The 18,981-nt window shown below is 37.7% G+C and overlaps 1 protein-coding gene across 1 annotated transcript in view; it reads left to right on the plus strand.

Moving 5' to 3' along the window:
* The window catches only part of COL19A1 (collagen type XIX alpha 1 chain), a 327,107-nt gene that overhangs the window by 159,739 nt on the left and 148,387 nt on the right, over positions 1 to 18,981 (plus strand). The window contains exons 14-15 of the mRNA XM_073789871.1: positions 8,914 to 8,967; positions 10,950 to 10,985. Of these exons, the coding sequence (XP_073645972.1) occupies positions 8,914 to 8,967; positions 10,950 to 10,985 (90 nt within the window). The remainder of the gene's footprint in view (positions 1 to 8,913; positions 8,968 to 10,949; positions 10,986 to 18,981) is intronic.

The raw sequence follows: 18,981 nt of genomic DNA on the forward strand, positions 1-18,981 counted from the left end.
ACAACCAAGATTACTCTACCCAGCAAGGATCCCATTCAGATTCGATGGAGAAATCAAAAGCTTTACAGACAAGCAAAAGCAAAGAGATTTCAGCACCACAAAACCAGCTCTACAACAAATGCTAAAGGAACTTCTCTAAGTAGAAAACACAAGAGAAGAAAAGGACCTACAAAAACAAACCCAAAACAATTAAGAAAATGGTCATAGGAACATACATATCAATAATTACCTAAATGTGAATGTATTAAATGCTCCAACCAAAAGACACAGGCTTGCTGAATGGATACAAAAACAAGACCCATATATATGCTGTCTACAAGAGACCCACTTCAGACCTAAGGACACATACAGACTGAAAGTGAGGGGATGGAAAAAGATACTCCATGCAAATGGAAATCAAAAGAAAGCTGGAGTAGCGATACCCATATCAGATAATATAGACTTTAAAATAAAGAATGTTACAAGAGACAAGGAAGGACACTATATAATGATCAAGGGATCAATCCAAGAAGAAGATATAACAATTATAAATATATATGCACACAACATAGGAGCACCTCAATACATAAGGCAACTGCTAACAGCCCTAAAAGAGGAAATCGACAGTAACACAATAATAGTGGGGGACTTTAACACCTCACTTGCACCAATAGACAGATCATCCAAAATGATAATAAATAAGGAATCACAAGCTTTAAATGACATAATAGACCAGATAGATTTAATTGCCATTTATATGACATTCCATCCAAAACAGCAGATTACACTTTCTACTCAAGTGCGCATGGAACATTCTCCAGGATAGATCACATCTTGGGTCACAAGTCAAGCCTCAGTAAATTTAAAAAAATTGAAATCATATCAAGCATCTTTTCCAACCACAACACCATGAGATTAGAAATCAATTACAGGGAAAAAAACGTAAAAAACACAAACACATGGAGGCTAAACAATACATTACTAAATAACTAAGAGATCACTGAAGAAATCAAAGAGGAAATGAAAAAATACATAGGGACAAATGACAATGAAAACACGACGATCCAAAACCTATGGGATGCAGCAAAAGCAGTTCTAAGAGGGAAGTTTATAGCTATACAAGCTTACCTCAAGAAACAAGAAAAATCTCAAATAAACAATCTAACCTTACACCTAAAGGAACTAGAGAAAGTAGAGCAAACAAAACCCAAAGTTAGCAGAAGGAAAGAAATCATAAAGATCAGAGCAGAAATAAATGAAATAGAAACAAAGAAGACAGTAGCAAAGATCAATAAAACTAAAAGCTGGTTCTATGAGAAGATAATATTGATAAACCATTAGCCAGACTCATCAAGAAAAAAAGGAAGACTCAAATCAAAAGAATTAGAAAGGCAAAAGGAAAAGTAACAACAGACACCAAAGAAATGCAAAGCATCCTAAGAGACTACTACAAGCAATTCTATGCCAAAAAAATGGACAACTGGAAGAAATGGACAAATTCTTAGAAAGGTATAACCTTCCAAGACTGAATCAGGAAGAAATAGAAAATATGAACAGACCAATCACAAGTAATGAAATTGAAACTGTGATTAAATATCTTCCAACAAACAAAAATCCAGGACCAGATGGCATAAAGGTGTATTCTGTCAAACATTTAGAGAAGAGCTAACACCCATGCTTCTCAAACTCTTCCAAAAAATTGTGGAGGAAGGAACACTCCCTAACTGATTCTATGAGGCCACCATCAATCACCCTGATACCAAAACCAGACAAAGATACTACAAAAAAAGAAAATTACAGACCAATATCACTCATGAATATAGATGCAAAAATCCTCAAAAAATACTAGCAAACAGAATCCAAGAGCACATTAAAAGGATCATACACCATGATCAAGTGGGAATTATCCCAGGGATGCAAGGATTCTTCAATATATGCAAATCAATCAATTTGATACACCATGTTAACAAATTGAAGGAGAAAAACCATATGATATTCTCAATAGATGCAGAAAAAGCTTTTGACAAAATTCAACACCCATTTATGATAAAAACTCTCCAGAAAGTGGGCATAGAGGGAACCTACCTCAACGTAATAAAGGCCATGTACGACAAACCTACAGCAACATTATTATCAATGGTGAAAACCTGAAAGCATTTCCTCTAAGATTAGGAACAATACAAGGATGTCACTCTCACCACTATTATTCAACATAGTTTTGGAAGTCCTAGCCGTGGCAATCAGAGAAGAAAACGGAATAAAAGGACTACAAATTGGAAAAGAAGTAGTAAAACTGTCACTGCTTGCAGTTGACATGATACTCTACATAGAGAATCCTAATGATGCCACCTAGAAAACTACTAGAAAACTAGTAGTTTCTAGTAGAAAACTACTGGAGCTAATCAATGAATTTGGTAAAGTTGCAGGATACAAAATTAATGCACAGAAATCTCTTGCATTCCTATATACTGATGATGAAAAATCTGAATGAGAAATTAAGGAAACACTCCCATTTACCATTGCAATAAAAAGAATAAAATACCTAAGAATAAACCTACCTAGGGAGACAAAAGGCCTGTATGCAGAAAACTATAAGACACTGATGAAAGAAATTAAAGATGATACCAACGGGTGGAGAGATATACAATATTCTTCGATTGGAAGAAGTAATATTGTGAAAATGACTATACTACCCAAAGCAATCTACAGATTCAATGCAATCCCTGTCAAATTACCAACAGCATTTTTTACAGAACTACAACAAAAAATCTTAAAATTTGTATGGAGACACAAAGGACCCCAAAGAGCCAAAGCAGTCCTGAGGGAGAAAAGCGGAGCTGGAGGAATCAGAATCCCTGACTTCAGACTATACTACAAAGCTACAGTAATCAAGACAGTATGGTACTGGCACAAAAACAGAAATATAGATTAATGGAACAAGATAGAAAACCCAGAGATAAACCCACATACCTATGGTCAGCTAATGTATGACAAAGGAGGCAAGGATATACAATGGAGAAAAGACAGTCTTTTCAATAAGTGGTGCTGGGGAAACTGGACAGCTACATGTAAAACAATTAAATTAGAACACTCCCTAACACCATACACAAAAATAAACTCAAAATGGATTAGAGACCTAAATCTAAGACCGGACACTATAAAACACTTAGAGGAAACATAGGAAGAACACTGTTTGACATAAATCACAGTAAGATCTTTTTGGATCCACCTCCTAGAGAAATGGAAATAAAAACAAAAATAAACAAATGGGACCTAATGCAACTTCCAAGCTTTTGCACAGGAAAGGAAACCATAAACAAGATGAAAAGACAACCCTCAGAATGCGAGAAAATATTTGCAGACAAATCAACGGACAAAGAATTAATCTCCAAAATATTTAAACAGCTCATGCAGCTCAATATTAAAAAAACAAACAACCCAATCCAAAAATGGGCAGAAGACCTAAATAGACATTTCTCCAAAGAAGATAGACAGGTGGCCAAGAAGCACATGAAAAGCTGCTCAACATCACTAATTATTAGAGAAATGCGAATCAAAACTACAATGAGGTATCACCTCACACCAGTTAGAATGGGCATCATTAGAAAATCTACAAACAGAAAATGCTGAAGAGGGTGTGGAGCAAAGGGAACCCTCTTGCACTGTTGGTGGGAATGTAAATTGATACAGCCACTATGGAGAACTGTATGGAGGTTCGTTATAAAACTGAAAATAAAATTATCATGTGATCCAGCAATCCCTCTCCTGGGCACATACCCAGAGAAAACCATAATTCAAAAAGACACATGCACCCCAATGTTCACTGCAGCACTGTTTACAATAGCCAGGTCATGGAAGCAACCTAAATGCCCATCGACAGATGAATGGATAAAGAAGATGTGGTACATATATACAATGGAATATTATTCAGCCATAAAAGTAACGAAATTGGGTCATTTGTTGAGACGTGGATGGATCTAGAGACTGTCATATAGAGTGAAGTAAGTCAGAAAGAGAAAAACAAATATTGTATATTAACGCATATATGTGAAACCTAGAAAAGTGGTACAGATGAACTGGTTTGTAGGGAAGAAATAGAGACACAAATGTAGAGAATAAATGTATGGACACCAAGGGGGGAAGTGCGGGGGGCACTGGTGGTGGGATGAATTGGGAGATTGGGATTGACACGTATACACTAATGTGTATGAAATGGATGACTAGTAGATACCTTCTGTATAAAAAATCAAATTCAAAAAATAAATAAGTAAATAAATAAAACAATGACTTCCTACTTATCTCTTCGTAGGAGTACTGGGTTCAGTCTTGCATGTGTGTAGATGTTCCATAATATTGGTTGCATAAATAGAAAGTTGATGTCTTTCTCCACCATTTCTTTCTTCATGTTTGTTTTTTCTCGGGATGATGTTCTACCAGCAAGAAGAGAGAATACCTCTTTTTAGTAAATTTCTCAGCAGTAAATGGCACTCTGACCGTTGTTAAAATGGTAAAGAAGGCTTTTTGTTTTTAATATCTTTATTGCAGTATAATTGCTTTACAATGGTGTGTTAGTTTCTGCTTTATAACAAAGTGAATCAGCTATACATATACATATATCCCCATATCTCCTCCCTCTTGCATCTCCCTCCCTCCCACCCTTCCTATCCCACCCCTCTAAGTGTTCACAAAGCACAGAGCTGATCTCCCTGTGCTATGTGACTGCTTCCCACTAGCTAGCTATTCTACATTTGGTGGTGTATATATGTCCATGCCACTCTCTCATTTCGGTCCCAGCTTACCCTTCCCCCTACCCATGTCCTCAAGTCCATTCTCTACGTCTGCGTCTTTATTCCTGTCATGCCCCTACGTTCTTCAGAATCTTTTTTTTTTTTTTAGATTCCATATATATGTGTTAGCATATACAGAATTTGTTTTTCTCTTTCTGACTTACTTCACTCTGTATGACAGACTCTAGGTCCATCCACATCACTACAAATAACTCAGTTTCATTTCTTTTTATGGCTGAGTAATATTCCATTGTGTATATGTGCCACATCTTCTTTATCCATTCATCTGTTGATGGACACTTAGGTTGCTTCCATGTCCTGGCTATTGTCAATAGAGCTGCAATGAACATTGTGGTACATGACTCTTTCTGAATTATGGTTTTCTCAGGGTATATGCCCAGGAGTGGGATTGCTGGATCATATGGTAACTTTATTTTTAGTTTAGTTTTTTTTTTTTTTTTTGCGGTACGTGGGCCTCTCCCTGCTGTGGGCTCTCCCGCCGCGGAGCACAGGCTCCAGACGCGTAGGCTCAGCGGCCATGGCTCATGGGCCCAGCCACTCTTCGGCATGTGGGATCCTTCCGGAACGGGGCACGAACCCGTGTCCCCTGCATCGGCAGGCGGACTCTCAACCACTGTGCCACCAGGGAAGCCCTATTTTTACTTTTTTAAGGAACCTCCATACTGTTCTCCATAATGGCTCTATCAATTTACATTCCCACCAACAGTGTAAGAGCGTTCCCTCTTCTCCACACCATCTGCAGCATTTATTGTTTGTAGATTTTTTGATTATGGCCATTCTGACTGGTATGAGGTGATACCTCATTGTAGTTTTGATTTGCATTTTTCTAATAATTAGTGATGTTGATCATCCTTTCATGTGTTTGTCGGCAATCTGTATATCTTCTTTGGAGAAATGTCTGTTTAGGTCTTCTGCCCACTTTGGGATTGGGTTGTTTGTTTTTTTGATATTGAGCTGCATGAGCTGCTTGTACATTTTGGAGATTAATTCTTTGTCAGTTGCTTCATTTGCAAATACTTTCTCCTGTTCTGAGGGTTTTTTAAAATGATAAAGAAGGCTTCTAATTGAAGATTATCACAATATGAGTATTGCAATAGGGAAGAGAGATTGGGCTCAACTCTGAATACAAGGATGAGTGGGGATTTATGGCTAAGGAATAGAGAGATGTGGTCAGTGAGTGGAATAGCCAGTCACTTAAGCCAAGTACACATCAGCCTTGGTCCCTCCCTTTCCCTGGCCCTACCTCCAGCGCTTCTGCAAGTCCATCCTCAGCCATCTTGCTCTCTTGTTTGCAAAGCTGCAAGACCCCCTTTTCTGCTTCTGCTTTTGCTGTGTACAATCTACTTTCATGTTGTAGCCAAAACTATCTTTTTTTGGAAACACAGTCAAATCATGCCATTTCTAGGCTAAAACCCTAAGTGGCTTCCCCTTGCACTTAGAACAAAACCCATGCTTCTCTCCAGGGCCTGCAGTTCTCTATGTGCTGTGACCCTTGACTAACCTTGATTTCATCTCCTGCTCTTTACCTCCTTACCAGCTCATGACACTCCTTCCACCTAGAGGGCTTTTGTGCTTGCTGTTGCCTCACCCACCCGTCCCTCCGCTTGCCCCAACACTTTTTTCCAGGATCACTGCATGACTGGATCCTGTGAAACAAACATCTCCTCCACCCAGAGCCCGTTTCCAACCACTACCCTCACTGAAATAGCAGCGTCTGCCCCACACTCATCACATTCAGCCCGTGGACCTGTTCATTGTCGGTCACCCTCCTCTATAACGTGAATTCCATTGGGGCAGGAATCCTGACTTTGTTATCGAAAAAATTATTATGATACTTGTTAAAATGGTAAAGAAGATTTTTAATTCAAGATTATTGCAATATGAGTATTGCAATAGGGAAGAGAGATTGGGCTCAACTGAATACAACAAGGATGAGTGGGAATTTATAGCAAAGGAGTAGAGCGATGTAGTCAGCGAATGGAATATTACTAAGAGCAGACATCAAGGCTGGGGGATTTTCTCTAAACTGCCTTAAGAGGATTCTTGCTAAAGGCACACCAAAGACTTATGCATCAAAGAGGGGGATGAGGGACTTGATCAGGTATCAAGGCTGGGGAATTCTTTCTAAACTGACTTAACAAGATTCTTGCTAAAACTGGGCCAAGCAAGCCAAGGACAGACAGGATGGGGCCGAAGTTGAGTCCTGGCTCAAGTTTCGTTAAGGAGGGGGTCTTTGTCAACTTCCTGTTCTTTTTTGTGTCTCTCAATAACACTCTCTAATACCAATAAAGTATAATATATTATATTTTAAAATGTAATATTATAATTTCAAGACAAAGGTAAATATACTATACTTTGTTATAGCCACATTGTAAAAAGTAAAAAGAAACAGGTGAAACTAATTTTAATAATATATCTTATTTAATCCCATATCCACAATGTTATCTTTTCAATACGTAATCAACAGAAAAATTATTAATGAGCTACTGTACATTCTTTTTTGTACCAAATATTGAAACCCCGATGGTATTGCACACTCACGGCACATTTCCATTCAGACTAGCCACGTTTCAAGGGTGAAAAGCTACATGAGGCCCAGGGCCACCTATCGGGCAGTACAGATCTGACAACTGTAGGGGTGACTGCACAGAGGGTATCCAGTAAATGTCTACTGAATAAATGCATGAGCAAACTAAGAATAAACCGTAATCACAGAAATAGCTGTTTTCTTTCCACAAGTGTTCAGAATATGTTGATGCCAAGTTTTACTCCAGAGGCATGTATAAATAGAGTATGTGTTGCTTGATTTGGGAAAGAATGGGTATTTCAAATAATAAAGAGAATATCACATCTCAAATATGATTTAATTTTTCACTCATCCTTGTTCTATAAATACCTGGAGGTAATGATGGAAGGAACATAGCTATGAATTTTATCCACAAAGTTGTTTATGCACCACAAAGGTGTTTGTTTTAACCAATGATTGAATAGATGTTTTCACCCATTAAATTTTTTTTCTTAAAGTATAAGGCTACAGTTTTCACATATTCTTTGTAACAAGATTATTTTAAATATCTCGTTTACTTTTGTTGCTTTAAATTCATCCTCAGCTTCTACATCGAGTAGCTACAAGTGATGGCATTTGGCATTGTTTATTCACCACAAAATGTCAGAACAGTAAGAGCTGGATGCCTCAGCTAGGAACAGTAAGATGCTTGGATTTACTGTGCCTTCTGTGGCTTCAGAATATTTCTTTTTTCCATTATTGTTCTTCCCTCACCCAATGTGTTAAATTAAGGCTGAGAAGAGATATTTATTCCTATTTACCATACAGTTGGGACGTGTCTATCTAATTTTCTTTCTGTTTACACTGTGAATACATTCAACTGTAGCACTGATCTCCTCCAGTGAAATCTATTGTGGTGTTCCTCACAGCTGTCATTTCTGAATCGGATCAACCAAATACCTACTAAAACACCCAAGAGTTCAGAAGACTCATGAATATATTTATCTGATATGCTCTCTATGTCTTATATAGTTTTATTTGATAGCTTTATAAATCCAGGTAAAAAAAAGAAATAGGAGCTAGAAAACTAAACCAGACTTTAAAACAGGAGAGAGATTGCATTTTAGCTCCAGCTTTGTGAGGGATGGGAAAAGAATACATCCTTCATCCCTTCCCCTCCCCACAATTAGATTTCTCGATAGAGACGAAAAAATGTTTTTGATTTAAATCTTGAATTTTGGGGGCAAGCTTTATAAAGGCCAAATCAATGCTAAATCAGAGGTATTTACAACATCCACGAATTTAAGCCCAAGTGGATACTTAGAAGCTCATATAGACCTAAATGATGTTCTCCCAGATGGTGAATTAATGTAATTTTAGCAGGAAGCAAAGTTGCACAAATATGCAGTATTGCGGCCTCACACTGATTTAATGTATCTGTACCCACCACAGCGCAGATGTGGTATATCATTTTAGAGCCAGTTTTTCTATACTACACACTGAAGATGAGATTTGGGAGTTCAGTAAATTATGATTTATTTTGCGACTAATGACTTGTTCGAAATTGCAGCTTTCTGTGAACTGTATATAGAAATCACATTGGCTGTGTTCTTTGCACAGGGTTTGAAAGGTGACGTGGGTCCGCGTGGTCCACCTGGCCCCAAAGGAGAAAAGGTACCGTATTCACCCAGGAAAGTGCCAATCTTTCCTTAAGAAAACCCCGAGAACCTATGAAGTGACTTTTCATTGATACTGTTTAACTGCCAAAAGTTAATTTTGTTAAAATTAACCAAAGGCTGTTATGTTAAAAGCATCTGAACAAGAAGAAAAGCCTTTTGGTTCATTTAATTAGTTTGAGGAGATTAAATGCACAATTGCTAGTCGACATTAATTTGTGTTTATAAGATTTCCCTTTTCTCTCCCTTGCTTAACAGCATTAAGTATTGCATCACCAAATTAGCAGCCATGTCCTGTACTGGAGACCTTTGCCAATAGCACTGAGCTGCTACCACAATGGTGAAGCAGGCGACCTTTGGGGGGAAGGAGGCTAACTGTGCATCTCAGTCTTAATCTAAATGCCCCGTTTCCTAACACCTTTCCTCATATGTCATTTTATAGTGGCCTATTGGCAGGGACCTTGAAAAGAGAATTATGAGATAGTAAAAAGCAAAAGTTGTTTTGAGTAAGGTCCTTGGATGATACTAGTTTGATGACAATTGTGCGTGTAGACGTTTTGCACTGTATTTTGTTCTCCATTCTCAGCCCATTTAGAAATCTTTGTCTATCTTCAATATTTACCTCTACATTAAAATTGACTTTGCGAATTGGTCCCCAATGACTGATTTAAGCTCCATCAATGTTCTTTAACAGCTATCGGTTATTTTTATTCAGTTGTTCCCAAAATAACGATTACACAAGACTAAGTCCTCACTTTTGAGGTGATTATGTTAGATGAAAAAAGAGAACGTCATAGAGGTACTCGCAACACGAGAATACAGCATGCCAGTGCCCCATGCCACATGGTGTTGGTTCCACAAGGTCCATTTGAAGGGGGATTATGGCAGTGATGCTTGACTTTTTTTTAAGCAAGACTTTATTCAATTCACCAACGGCACTCCAGGATTCAATTTATTTGTCTGCAAAATGAGGAGTTTTGTTGAGATGGAGGGTCCCTAAGAGTCTGTCAAATTTAACATTCTAAGACTTGCCTTTTAAAAAAACTTAATTTCTCTTATTGAGGTGTAGTTAATTTACAATATTATATTAGTTTCAGTTGTACAGCATAGTGATTCAAAATTTTTATAGATTATACTCCATTTAAAGTTATTGTAAAATATTGGCTATATTCCCTGTGCCGAACAGTATATCCTCGTAGCTTATTTATTCCATGCTTAGTAGTTTGTACTTCTTAATCATTTACCCCTATCTTGCCTTTCCCAGTGATGCTTGATCTTAATGACTAAGAGTTCTCATGAAATAAATAAGGATGCTGATACAATAAAGCATATAGGTGACATATTTATAAATTGGAAAATGATAAACTTTTAGATTAACTATATTTTTTAGATTTTGAATAGTTTGTCAGTATATCCACCTGGTAATTTGTATTCACATAGGTCAGCAAAGCAATATTAGTATTTAAAAGTACATGAATATAGGCAAAGCCTCATACAGTTGTTGGCAAGTGCAAGGCCAGTTCAGCAAAGCTTTAAAAGAGGCAGTGGGACTGCTCTTGCAGCTGGAAGGCATGAAGTGGGGAGACCCACTTATTATTTCTTCTGATCCCCATGCTAACTTTGTCAGAAATATAATCTGTCGTTGTGACAATTTCCAGCTGCTCCACTGGCAAGTAACCATATTTGAAGAGATATTCTAATTTTGGATTAGTAGACAAAAGAATAGAAACTAGATTATTTTAGCTTTTCAAAACAAGTTCTGCCGCTGCAGAAAGCATGGGATGCACAAGGCGATATTTATATCATGAGAGCTAAAAGCACATGATCAATTTTTCATTGTGCAGAGACCTTTATCAAGGTAAAATTCTACTTTTCTTCCAGATTTATCTAGATATTGCTTTGATCCATTCAGAAAATTTATAAATAACATGAGCAAAAAGGGACTATTGGTAATTGCAGCTTTTCTTTCATCTATTTTAGGGAGATCTGGGACCTCCAGGACCGCCAGCCTTAACTGTAAGTATTCTTGAAGTCAAAATTCAAAACAAATACGTTAAACCTGTTTATTATTCACATTACATCATTATTAAACCAGAATTTAAGCCACTGGATATTTTGAGAACTGAAAGTGACTTGAGTAGATCTAGGCAAACCTCCAGATTTTAAAGATGAGGCATCTGCCCACAACACTGAAGGGCTTAACCCGAGGTCATGCAGGTAGTTCTAGAAAAGCCTGGAAGCAGTACCTAACCTAAGCAATTTCCTCCACCCTCCATGTGGTTCATAATTTTGCCCCTTAAAAGTTTGATTATACATCCTTAACATGACATTTAAAGTTAATGGAAGCAGAGACAGTTCTATTTACTCTAAAAACTATAAAAGAACAAAATAAACTATAATCACCCAACGTATAAATATAGCTACCTATTTAAACTGTTACATTCTCCAAAACCTGTTCAAGACTGTTGTTTTTTCCTATGTGAGTTGCTTCTAAGATTTGCACATGATGAAATGTCAGTATTTCAGAAACAGATTTATGAGAAAAGTTTATAATGTGCACATAATGGGATTGTTCTCAATTAAATGGTTCATCATTTATTAAACATTTAATCATAAGTATGTAATGATTTTATATTTGGATACAATTTGCTGTTACTGATTTTCTTCGTCGTCCGTTAGGGTTTCTCATTTAACTTAAAGATTTGGTCTGAGAATGACACTAAGCCTAATGGAAAAGAAGAAAAGCTTTTAATTAAGATCATGTGTAGCCTGAGGTCTCTTGAATTTTATGTTGCTATCATCTAATGACATAAATTAAGAATTTAAATCATCAGTTTTCCGAGACCTGTCGTGATCATAGAAGGTTAGGTATAAAGAAGTCTAGCATCTGGATGGGGGTCTTCCAGCGGAGCAGCATAGGACTCGCAAAGGCTGTGTGACTTTGATAACATTCCTATTTATCTTTGTACTTGAAAATGTCATTATGAACACTATATTAATAATGTCTTACACAGACAATCTTTGCAATGCTCACTTGAAGGGCAAATATCTCTTCATAAGTGGAAAATCTAAGGAACCAAACAAATGACTTTCTTAGGACTATCCAAGTTCAATTCACACTGGAATTCTCTGCGTGAAGCTTTGATTTTCAAGATGGAAATAAAAACTATTTATTTGAGAGGAGACTTTAAATGCATATTATTCAATTTTTTATAATTTGTGGAGTTTGTTTCTTACATTATTTGACAGTGATTTCGAGTTAAGCCTGCTCATTTTATTTAAATCACATGCTTGCTTTTCTTCAACTGAGTTATGTGCTCAATCATTCCACGTAGTTATCTGATTACCTAGTTGTTTTCAACTTGTGTTTGAAGACCAAAATGCAATCTCTATCTGTATCATTTCACCCGATAAGCAAATTTGACCCCTCAGCCAGAATATTATATTGGACTCTATCTATCTTGTGGATTTTTAGTGACAGCTGACATCTTTCTGCCAGGTAGCACCTTGTAGATGTCCCTTTGCCCTGTTCAGCTGGCAGACACCAAAGGAATACAAGCTGATCTTTACACTTATCTAAAGATATAAGAGAGACGCTAAAGTAGGAGGTCAAGATGGCAGATTAGGAGGACGTGGAGCTCACCTCCCCCCACAAACACATCAAAAATACAACTGCAGGTGGAACAATTCTCACAGAAAACCAACTGAAATCTAGCAGAAGATCTCTTACACAGCCAAAGCTGGAAGAAAGATTCCCGCAAAATAAAAAAGGCATTGGGACAGGACAGGTGCCCCTGGGAGGGAGCTGTGAAAGAGGAAAGGTCCGCATGGGCAGCCCCTCGCCCTTGGAAACCCTTCACTAGCTGGGGGGTCCATCGGGACAGATAGAGGAGCTGGAGCGGGCCTGGACTCTGCCCACGAGGAGTCTGTGTGTGCTGGCTTGTTAGCAGTCAGGGCACAGAGAGACTGGTAGTGATGGCTGCCACCTTACCCACCTCCCAGCCTGAAACGCACTTTGGGTGGAGCTGCTAGAATACAGAGGAGGTAGGAGCTGAAACTTGGGCTTCTGTGGACGAACGCTGGGAGAGGACTCGGTCTAGCTGTGTGTAGACAGCCCCCAGGGCCTGGAGTGTAGTCCAGACCTAACCCCAGAGCCTGTTGTTAGTGCACATATGGCAGAGTGTGGGCCCACCATAGGGACCCCCCACAATTAGCCTGCCCACGCGGGGCACTGCTCCATTGGCGGGCTTTGTGCGTGCACGCACTGTGGGGCAGGGGCTGACACCTGAGCCCATAATCAGCACTCCCACAGTGGGGGCAGGTGAGAGGTGGGCCCTGCAGCAGCAGACTTCATTGGTGTGCACACCAGTGGGGGGCACTGTCCACAGAATGGCACATCTCCAGTGGACAGGCCCTGGCGAGAAGTGTGCAGAGGTTCCTTTCCCAGCAGGAATGCTTCAGTTCCACCCACCTCACACAAAACTTGGAGCTGGAATCCTGGGGGAGAGGCTCTGGGAGAGCCCTACCACAGAGGAGGCCTAGGTCTCAGGTGGCAGCACACCACTTCAATTCCTGCAGCTACAATACCCTGATCCCCAGGGCCAGCCTTACACTAGGTCTGGGACAAACACAACAGAGAAAGGGATGTGACCTTGGGCTGCTTCTGAGCAGAACTGTGGACGCCTGAATAGGTGGTGCATAGGTTCACTGTGACCACATGGGCTTCTCTTGCTTCAGCACTCACCTCCTTGGGACAGAGCACACACTTAAGGTCAACAGAGCCTTATCAAACCCAACCTTCACGGCTTCTACTGAAACAACTGGGGAGCAGACCCCACCTCCAACAGGGTTGTGACAGCCACGGAGCAAAGAGGAGGCCCCACCCAACGTGCAGGGCAGGAATTGGATACCATGACACCAGTCATACCCTCTATCAAGGGGATAACAGCCAGTACACTCTGAGGAGAGATGTGGCAGGCATCCGTTATGAAAACAGTTCTCACAGCAAAAATATTAGACTTACATAGTCTACAAAGGGATGCTCCGACATAAAAACAGCCCTCCAAGACCACAGTAGACAACTGTTTCTCCTCACTTCATAGAGTCAGAGAAATATAAGTAAAATGAAGAAACAGAGGAACTACTCTCAATAAAAAGAACAAGTGAAATCCCCTAAAAAACAATTAATGAAACATACCTCTTCAGTCTACTAGACCTCTGAGTTCAAAAAGGAGGTAATTAAAATGCTAAAGGAATTAAGAAAAATTTTCAATAGAAATGCAGATCACTGTAACAAGGAACTAAAAACTATAAAGAAGAAACAATCAAAATTAGACAATTGCTGAGATAAAAAATGAGCTAAAAGCAGACTGAATAATGCAGAAGAACAAATTAGTGATTTGGAAGATAGAATAATGGAAATCACCCAATCAGAACAGCACACAGAAAGACAAATGAAAAACAAATGAAGGCTTCCTTGGTGGCACAGTGGTTAAGAATCCACCTGCCAATGCAGGGGACATGGGCTTGAGCCCTGGTCCAGGAAGATCCCACATGCCACAGAGCAACTAAGCCCCTGTGCCACAACTACTGAGCCTGTGCTCTAGAGCCCACAAGGCACAACTATTGAGCCCATGTGCCACAACTACTGAAGACCGCGCGCCTAGAGCCCGTGCTCCGCAACAAGAGAAGCCACTGCAATGAGAAGCCTGCACACCACAATGAAGAGTAGCCCCCGCTTGCCACAACTAGAGAAAGCCCACGCACAGCAATGAATACCCAACGCAGCCTAAAATAAATAAATTTTTTAAAAATGAAAGAAACATACGAGATCTATGGTATTATATAAAGTGTGCTAACCTACATGTAATAAGAGTTCCAGAAGGAAAAAAAAAAGAGAGAGAAAGGGATCAAAAATTGTATTTGAAGAAATTATGGCTGAACACTTCCCAAACCTAAATAAAGAAAGAGATATTCAGGTACAGGGAGCACAGAGGGTTCTGAACAAGATGAACCCAAACAGACCCATATCAAGACATATCGTAATTAAAATGGCAAAAGTTAAAGAGAGGATTCTGAAGTCAGCAAGAATAAAACAAAGAGTCAGTTACAAGGGAACCCTCATAGGCTGATTTCTCTACAGAAACTTCGCAGGCCAGAAGGGAGTGTCAATATATATTCAAAGTCCTGAAAGGGGAAAATCTGCAACCTAGGATACTCTACCCAGCAATATTATCATTTAAAAAAGGAGAAACAATTTCTCTGACAGAAGCTGAAAGAATACAGCAATACTAAAGCTAACCTAAAAGAAATGTTTAAAGATCTTCTCTAAATATAAAAGAAGCAAGAATCTATAGGAAAGGGAAAAACACAATAGGATAGGCCAATATATAAAATGATTAAACATCATTTAAATAAGCCAGTGCAAAGATTAAAAAACAATAAAAAAATGTTGTTAAAGCAATTATAACTACAATTAACAGCAAAAAGATAAATATGAAGATGTAAAATAGGACATCAAAATCACAAAATGCAGAAGAGGGGAGTAAAAAAAATATATATATATATATATATTTAGAATGTGTCTGAACTTACATGACTATCAGTCTAAAGCAAGTAAATATAGTTCTGGGTTAACATACTTGAAAACCAGAGTAGCCACAAATCAAAAACATACAACAGATTCACAAAAACCAAAAAGAAAGGCACTCAAGCATAATACAAAAGAAAACCATCAAACCACAAAAGGAAAACCAAAAAGAAAGGAACAAAGAAGAACTACAAAATCAGCTGGAAAATAAGGTTTAAAATGGTAATAAATACATCTTATCAATAATTACTTTAAATGTCAATGGACTAAATGCTCCAATTAAAAGACATTGAGTGGCAGATTGGATAAAAAAAACAAGAATCTATAATATGCTGCTACAAAAGACTCACTTTAGGGTGAAAAACACACATAGATTGAAAGCAAGGGGGTGGAAAAAGATATTTCATGCAAATGAAAACAACAAAAAAGCAGGGGTAGCAATACTCATATCAGACAAAATAGACTTTAAGACAAAGTCTATAACAAAGGACAAAGAATGGCATTAGATATTGATAAGGGGGTCAATACAAGAAGAAGATATTATACTCATTAACATATATGCACCCAATATAGGAGCATCTAAATGTATAAAACAAATACTAACAGACATAAAAGGAGAAATTGACAGGAATACAATAATAGTGGCATACTTTAACACCACACTGACATCAATGGACCAATCTTCCATACAGGAAATCAGTAAGGCAACAGAGATCCTAAATGACACAATATAACAGTTGGACTTAATTGATATCTACAGGAAACTACATCCAGAAACCCCAGAATACACATTCTTTTCAAACGTGCATGGAACATTCTCTAGGATAGACCACATACTAAGACACAAAACAAGCATCAACACATTTAAGAGGATAGAAGTTATTTCAAGCATCTTTTCTCACCACAATGGCAAGAAACTAGAAATCAACCACAGAAAGAAAAACAGGAAAAAAAAACATTACATGGAGACTAATCATAATCATGCTATTAAAAAGCCAGTGGGTCAATGAAAAAATCAGAAAATACTTTGAGACAAACAACAATGAAAACATAGCCTTACAAAAATCTATGGGGTGGGGACAAATGTATACGTTTAACTGATTCACTTTGTTATAAAGCAGAAACTAACACCATTGTAAAGCAATTATACTACAATAAAGATGTTTTTAAAAAATCTATGGGATACAGCAAAGGCAGTTCTAATAGGGAAGTTCATAGGGATACAGGCCCTCTTCAAGAAACAAGAAAAACATCAAGTAAACAACCTAACCTATCACCTAAAAGAATTAGGAAAAGAAGAACAAAACCCAAAATCAGCAGAAAGAAGGAAATAATAAAGATCAGAGGGGAAATAAATAAAATTGAGATAAAAAACAATAAAAAAGGTCAATAAAACTACAAGCTGGTTTTTTGAAAGGATAAATAAAATTGACAAACCTCTAGCCAGGTTCACCAAGAAGGAAAGAGAGAGGACCCAAGTAAACAGAATGAGAAATGAAAGAGGAGAGATAACTACCAATACCACAGAAATACAAAACATCATGAGAAAATACTATGAACAGTTATATGCCAACAGATTGGACAACCTGGAAGAAAAGAACAAGTTTCTAGAAACATATAGCCTGCCAAAGCTGAGTCAAGAAGAAACAGATCATTTGAACAGACTGATTACTAGAAGTGAAATAGAATCTGTAATTAAAAAAAAAAACCTCCCTGTAAACAAAAGCCCAGGACCAGATGGCTCACTGGGGAATTCTACCAAATAAACAAATAAGAATTTATATCTATCCTTCATAAACTATTCCAAAAGAATGAAATGAGGGACCGCTCCCACAGTCATTATATGAAGCCATTATCACCCTGAAACCAAAATTAGAGAAAGACACTGCAAAAAAAAAGAAAATTATAGAGGAATATCCTTGATGAATATAGATGCAAAACTCCTCAACAGAATATTAGCAAACTGAATCTAACAGTACATGAAAAGTATCATACACCATGATCAAGTTGGATTCATTTCAGGGTCACAAGGATGGTTCAACATACTCAGATCAACCAGTGCATTACATCACATCAACAAAAGAGAAGACAAAAACCACATGATCATCTCAATAGACACAGAAAAGGCATTTGATAAAATTCAACGTTCATCCATGATAAAAACTCTCACCAAAGTGGGTATAGAGGGAACATATCTCAACATAATAAGAGCCATTTATGACAAACCCATAGCCAACTTATAACTTACCGGTGAAAAGCTGAAACCCTTCCTGTTAGTTTCTGGAGCAAGCAAGGATGCCCACTCTTACTACTTCTATTCAACATAGAATTGGAAGACTTAGCCACAGCAGTCAGACAAGAAAAAGAAATAAAGGATCCAAGTTGGAAGGGAAGAGATTAAATTGTCATTATATGCAGATGACATGATACTCTACATAGAAATCCCTAAAGACTTCACACAAAAACTATTAGAATTAATAAAAGAATTCAGCAAGGTTGCAGGATACAAAATTAATATACAGAAATATATTGCATTTCTTTACGCTAACAATGAAATACCAGAAAAAGAAAGTAAAAAAAACCCAAAAATCCCATTTAAAATCACATCAAAAAAAAATTTAGATATAAACCTAACTAAGGAGGTGAAAGACCTATACAGTGAAAGCTATAAGACATTGATAAAGGAAATTGAAGATGATTCAAAGAAATGGAAAGATATCCATTTCTCTTGGATTGAAAGAATTAGTATTGTTAAGATGGCCATACTACCCAAAGCAATATACGAATTTAATGCAATCCCTATCAAATTACCCATGACACTTTTCACAGAACTAAAAACAATAATCCTAAAATTTATGTGCAGCCACAAAAGACCCAGAATTGCCAAAGCAATCCTGAGGAAAAATAATAAAACTGGAGGCATAAGCCTCCCAGACTTCAGATAATACTACAAACCTTCAGTAATCAAAACATTGTGGTATTGGCACAAAAGCAGACATATAGGCAAATGGAACAGAATAAAGAACCCAGAAATAAAACCACACACCTACAGTCAATCTACAACAAAGGAGGCAAGAATATACAATGGAGAAAAGACAGTCTGAAACTAAAATCAATAAAAATAGAAAAGCTGGAAAATTAAAAAATATGTGGAAATTAAGCAACACACTCCTGTACAGCCAATGGGTCAAAAATTAAAAGGGAAATATAAAAATATCTTAAAACAAGTGAAAATGGAAACAAAACATACCAAAACTTATGGGATGAAGCAAAGGCAATTCTAAGAGAGATGTTTATAGCTATAAATGCCTACATTAAGAAAAAAGAAAGATCTCAAGTAAACAACCTAACTTTACACCTAAATGTACTAGGAAAGGAAGAAAAAACAAGGTCCAAAGTTAGCAGAATCAAAAAAATAACAAT

This window comes from Tursiops truncatus, chromosome 12 (assembly GCF_011762595.2).
Source record: "Tursiops truncatus isolate mTurTru1 chromosome 12, mTurTru1.mat.Y, whole genome shotgun sequence".
Lineage (NCBI taxonomy): Eukaryota > Metazoa > Chordata > Mammalia > Artiodactyla > Delphinidae > Tursiops > Tursiops truncatus.